We start from the raw sequence: 6,257 nt of genomic DNA on the forward strand, positions 1-6,257 counted from the left end.
TGTCTGTGGGCGTGGGTGTGTGCATGGGCAAAGTCAGGACATAGTCTCAACAGATGAATCTCTGCCAAGTCTCACAGCTAAGGAGAGTGAGAAATATAAACCGTGCAGCTGCCGGAGACACAGAAGACACAAAAAAGAGCCATTGTTGCCCACAGCAAAACAATGCAGCTTGAGCTATGAGAAAAAAAAAAAAAAAAAACATTTGGATCAATAGAGAATTGCAATTAGCTCACATTGGCAGGAGCACTGCCAGATTAGACACAGGATGTCGATTCCATTTCCTGCACTATCGGGTCCTCAAACTTGCTCAGCTCGTTGTGTAATTGAGGCAATTCGCATAAAACTTGGTAAGATATTGTAGTGTGAAGGTCACAATAAGTGAAATATGGATGATGACAAAAAAAAAGCATTGAAGTGGAAAAAGCTGAGCAGTCTTAAAAAAAACAAAAAAAAAACACAGAGAAAAGTTGAACTAATACACTTTGAGATAAACAAACAGTAAAGTATTTTTCACATTCTAATATTACACAAATCAAAATAGTTACTGAGTAACCTTGAGTGAAGAAACAGCTGCTCCTGCAGAACACACCGGATTATGAACATTATGTTCAGCTTCAGGAATTTCTGCAGGTTTCTGCTATGATACAGTTTTTGCTTAACTTTGCCACAAGTTTTACTTAAATACCGTGATAAATGTAAACTAGCAGTAAAACAGGGAACCTTGCTGTTTTATCTGAAGGATAGGGTGTTTTTACTCGACTGTAAATAGCCTCGACAAAATGTAAACCACCTGACAGTCCAATTAAGATGCTTACCTTTAAGTACGCCCTGGCCTTGCAGTACATCCCTCGATATCTGGACGGAGTAGAAGCTTTGCGAGAAGCCAGGTCGACAGGGACCTTGGGAGGCGTGCTCCCCATTATTCCTCTGGAAAGATGAAAAAATACAGCATAAGACATCAATAAACATAGATTCTATTGATTGTTTTTTTTTTGTTCCTGTAGGCTGTGTGCCTTGGGAGAATGCAACAAATAAAACAACAGCGAGCAGCAAGATAATCGGCAAGTTTTGTAACTGGTTTTTATTTTTTTGCTTCTGTGGGGGGTACGCATGCAACTGATTGATCTGTCCCTTAAACTGTGTAGCTTGTGGTATAATGTGCTCTTTTACTTTCTTTTACCTTAAAGTAAACTGTGGACTGTAAAGAGGAAGGTTAGGGATGCACAGCCGACATTGATTTTTCTCTAAAAGTCTATTCTCCGATTCTGACCACTTCCGATTTTTTAATTCTGAGAGCTTTAGCACATAAGCGATGAAAAACTATTTACCGAAGGTTCTGTGATAGAGGTGGCAGCTTTAAACACAACAGGAAAGAAATTACAAAATGATTACCATTCATCAGATTTTTATTTAACTCAAAAAAGTGCAGCAATGTTTGTGTCAGTTGTTACATTTATGCACCGAAAACAGTGTGAGTTCTTAATTTTTTTTTACTCACTTAATTATAGGTATAAAATAAATCCGACTTTTCAGTCTTTGACCGTCCACACACAGATCACAGTCGATCAGGGGAATATTGATCTATCCTGATCTTTGGTCCATTAATTGCTGCATCTCTGGGTTGGGTATTATGCTGAGGGTTAAGTGAGACTCATATGCACAGCAGACCAAGCAGCATGAATGCAGCATCATTTTCTCCCTCTTATTCTCGCTGAATGGGGAACTGCGCACCGCACGAGTGTAAGTCTGTTAGTGTGTGCACTTTATATACTAATCAAACTGTCTGCACACAAGTTTACACCAGAGATTTATTGCTTAGCGATGGTTAAATTTAATGATCTGACCCACTCAAGCAGCCAATGTGTCCAAAACACACACACAGACACGCATGCATGCACAACAACAACAAAAAGCTGGTTAGGTGCATATTAAAGGCATTATAGCATTGCAATTTCTAATTTCGATTTATAGCTATGGAAGATTAAAATATACTTGAGCTATAAACCAAACTGAATGGGTTGAAACTGCAGCAGGGAGAGAAAGAGGGGCTACTTGGAGCGCCGTCAGGGAAAAAGCCCACCGGCAGAGATTTCATTTAGGTTTCATTGATTAAATACCAAGAAACAAACTTCTAAGTTTAACTTTATACAGGAGATTGCATTACAATGGAAGACGGCTAAATTAAAATTGGATAGGATGACTAAATTACTTTGGTAAAGAAGCCATGATACCCCTGGTGAATAGATGGTGCGTAATTTAACTTGTGTGGGGTACTGCTGCTCGGCAGCGCTGAAATGGCTCCAATTCTGAGGGAAAAGCCTGCCAGAACAAACGGGACCGACTTGTTAGGTCTCACTTTTATTTGTTGTTATATGTTGGAAATTCATTAGGGAACCAATTAGCTTAGCCTACTTGTAGGAAAATAAGGAGCAAGCGCGGCTCGTGTTGCAGCGGCACACCGCAGCGGCTCCCTCTCTCTCTCTCTCTCCCTGTGTGACTTTCTTATCATTTATCACAAGCTTTCGAAAAATAAAAAAGAGAGACATCTCACCCAAATTGAATCAAAAAGGAGAGCTGCTGTCAGGACCACTGCGAAGTCGGTCCTCATTGTGACGAGTAAAAAGCGAGTCAAAGCTGCCTGGACAAGGAACAGGAGAAAGAGAAAAGAAGAGAGGGTCGCTCCGCGATTCTTCCCCGGTGATTGTTTGATTTCCTCTCCCACTTTGGTCAGGCTGTTCGCCGCGTTTCACCCTGCGCTCCGTGAGTGTGTGCTGCAGCTCTGTCCCGAGTTTTCCCCGGCTCCTCTCGTCTGCAGGTGAGCGCTCCGCTCAGCATCAAGGCGCAGCCAGCGTCACTCACTCCAACCCCTCCTATCAGCCACCCGGTGCAGCAGAACTCCACGCATGCACTTAAAGACACACTCGTTGCGGCTCTTGCAACTTTTCACTGGTGCTTGAGGAGAGACGGGGGGGGGAGAGATATATATATTTTTTTAAGTATGAACAACTTTAAGTCAGAAAAGCAGCTTGTCCAGTAGCGCCACCAAAAGCAATTCAATAATTTAAATGTATTTACTTATTCATCTCCTGCGTTATTGCAGGTTTTCATTAAAACTTTTTAAAGGGGTTATATTATTAGGAGGACATTGGAAGAGCTTTCAAATCAAACCGAGATCAACTATGTGGGTGAAACGATGGCTATGCGCTCCTCTAAAGACGTCTGACGTAATCTGGATGGATAAATCAGCTAAGACAAAAAAAAAACAATCACACCCCTGGCAGTATAGGTATAAAAATATGTCCACTCAAATTTGTTTCTAACACTGTAACTTAGATAAAAACAATATCTCCTTTAAGTCACATGTATTTTGTTCCCAGAGATATTTTGATTATTTTTATTTGGAGATAAGCTCCAAGTCTTTGAGGTTGAAAGGATTCCCCGCCACCTCCCTAATCTTTAGTTCCCTCAACAGACTGGCTACTTCTAAACTTTAATATTACTTCCAGTCTGAAGAAACATGTAAAGATTATCGACCCCTTAACTCCTCTCAAAAATGCTTGGATGTCAGACAATGGTTCCAGGAATACACCAGTGTCCTCGTCGCAGTTAAACAGTTAAACCACAATCTGCAAGGGTAATAGAAAAGTTTATGGTTAATTGAATAGTCCTTGATTTACTTTGAAACCTGTAAAGACTTTTAATGCAGTCACAGAAAACTGTTGGATCATTTTAATAACCCACTGAGATGAAACCTTCAAAATCCGTTAAATTAATATTCAGCATTTTTAGTGGGCAGACCAAGTGATAACTCACTTTATCCTTTATAGAGACAAAAAGTTGGACTGTTCACTTGAGATACAACAATGCACGCTACAAGAGATAAGATATTATACCATTTTAGGGAAAAGTGTTTAAAAATGAAACTGTGAAATTAAAAAATCTGCAACTAGTGTACAATAATTCAGTCAAAGTCAGTTTATGTATTGTAATGTGGTCATGATTCCACAGAAAAAAAAGAAAAAAAAGTACTGCTCCTCTTAAAAAATACACACACACCATATTTTTTGGACTAAAAGCTGCTACCACGCTTTGAACCATATGCGACTTATAGCCCGGTGTGGCTGATTTTTCTTCATCCACCAGGGGGCTCTTTAGCAAGAAGTGAATCATTGGAAGTCAAAATTGGAAATCAAAGAAGAAAGTGCTAATTTCCATTTAGAACAAGCACTTGCTAGCAGCAGGCACGACAAAGAAATTTCTTCAAACTCATATGACGCAGCTTTTAAGTTGGAGGCTATCGATTTGGCACTAGAGGAGGGAAATAGAGCCGCTTCACATAAGCTCAGTGTGAACGAAACCATGGTTCAATGTTGGAGATGGAGAGCTTCGTCCTTAATAAATCCAGCAGATTTATTAAGGACGCAGTCCTCTGCTGCATCCTTATGGAAAACCGAGAGAGATACCAGTAGCTTATAGGCAGGTGCGGCTTATATATGTACGTTCCCAGTTAAAAAAAATAAATAAATAAAATTGTAGCTGCGGCTTATAATATGGTGCGCTCTATAGTCTGGAAAATACGGTAGTAGCGTTTTGCATCGTGTGCAGTGAAAAATTATTTTGTTCATTTTTGATCTAAGAATTCAAACTGGTCCAGATTTTTTTCAGAGAAGAAAATTAACTATCTCATTAAAAACTGTGCAAGGCAGTTAAGCTTCAAGGCAGTTCTGCACCATTTGCGGCTAAACAATTGGCAGTAAGGGTGTTTCTGCTCATTTTTACCAGCTGTTTTTATATTATTTCATTAAAACACATTGATCTTACAATTGTATGAAAAAATGAATTCAATGAAAATAACTTGAATGCTTCCTTGTCTTGTCACACAAACAGTGCAAAAGTAGTGACAGCTGAATGCCCACCGCCAGCAAGATTGGCACTTTATAAGTGTCATCACAAAAAGTAAGTGCACAGATTTATTTCAAAAAAATTGTAACATTATTGAAAAAGTTTGTTTATGGAAAAATATATGTTATAATGTCATTCCCTCATCAAAATTATACCTGGCAGCAGCAATTAGAAAACACCTGGTGGAACTGCACCTTCTCTCTTTCAAGGAGGTCTTTACAAAACATAAAATACACAACAATAATACAAATTGTAATAAGTAAATCCAAAATATAATAAACTTCAAACCACAATCACCAAATTATGAAAACTTTATTTCATTCTGTTTAGCAAATCTACATAACATGTGAGTCTCACATGTTATGTTACATCACTTTTTGAGCAGAACTGCTGGAATAAATTATTTCCTTTCATTATTTCCTTCCTAATTCTAAGGTCTCCAGCTGTGTAAAAGCAAACCCGAGAAATAAACGGTGTAAAACTAGTAAACATCAACAACCCCCCCCACCCCCCAACACACACACAAATCACAAACAGCAGTGAGAAGTGTTTTGCTGTGAGTGCAGGCAATTTCCTTATTTGGAGTGAGATTTACCTGCGCAGAGCAGGAGAGTGAGAAACAGATAAGAAGCTTGAGCCTCACTCCAGAGGAGAGTGAATGGGGTTTGTGGAGCAATTTGAATAAACCACAACACACAGAACGCCCCTCTGATGACTCAAACATCTGAAAAACTGGCTAAGCTAAAAGAAAACAACTCAGTGTTGAGGTTCTAAAGCTGAAATGGTTTTATTGTTGTCCAGTATTTCTGATGCTAAGCACAGCTATCATCATGCGCTGCTTACTGTTCATTACATTTAGTTTTAGCCCACAGAAGCACAAACATCACGTGCAATTTGCTTAGATAAAAAAGCAAGTAGATAAAAAAAGGGCAAATCTGCTCCTTTTTTTAAATAAAACTTAAAAAAAATTTAAGGTAAGGTAACACTGCAAAATTGCATGAAATAAGAATGTAGCCTATTTCACTTAGATCAATCATTATATCATGCAGTACTAAACAATACTTTTTCCTGATTATCTTCAACACTTTTAAAGACTGTGCAGGATAATGTAAGTGTGTAGTTTTCAACCTCCACAATCCAGAGGGGTTTTTTTGCATCAAAAATCTGGAACAAACTTCCAGAAAAGTGCAAAATTGCTTAAACGAGTTCTTTTAAATCAAAGCTAAAAACCCACTTGTATACAGTTTCCTTTGAATAATAAGAACTATGACATTGATTGATATTGATAATTGAGGTATATCTAGGTATATTGATAATTGAGGTATATTGATAATTGAGGTATATTGATATTGATA

The 6,257-nt window shown here is 38.5% G+C and overlaps 1 protein-coding gene across 1 annotated transcript in view; it reads right to left on the reverse strand.

Annotated features, from left to right (window-relative positions):
• The window catches only part of LOC103147793 (cadherin-4), a 253,551-nt gene extending 250,637 nt beyond the window's left edge, over nt 1–2,914 (reverse strand). The window contains exons 1-2 of the mRNA XM_016678784.1: nt 2,552–2,914; nt 816–927 (exon numbers count right to left, since the gene is read on the reverse strand). Of these exons, the coding sequence (XP_016534270.1) occupies nt 816–927; nt 2,552–2,608 (169 nt within the window). The 5' untranslated portion in view covers nt 2,609–2,914. The remainder of the gene's footprint in view (nt 1–815; nt 928–2,551) is intronic.
• Between the last annotated feature and the right edge of the window lie 3,343 nt (nt 2,915–6,257).

The sequence above is a fragment of the Poecilia formosa genome, unplaced genomic scaffold (assembly GCF_000485575.1).
Source record: "Poecilia formosa unplaced genomic scaffold, Poecilia_formosa-5.1.2 Scaffold190, whole genome shotgun sequence".
NCBI classification, from domain to species: Eukaryota; Metazoa; Chordata; class Actinopteri; order Cyprinodontiformes; family Poeciliidae; genus Poecilia; species Poecilia formosa.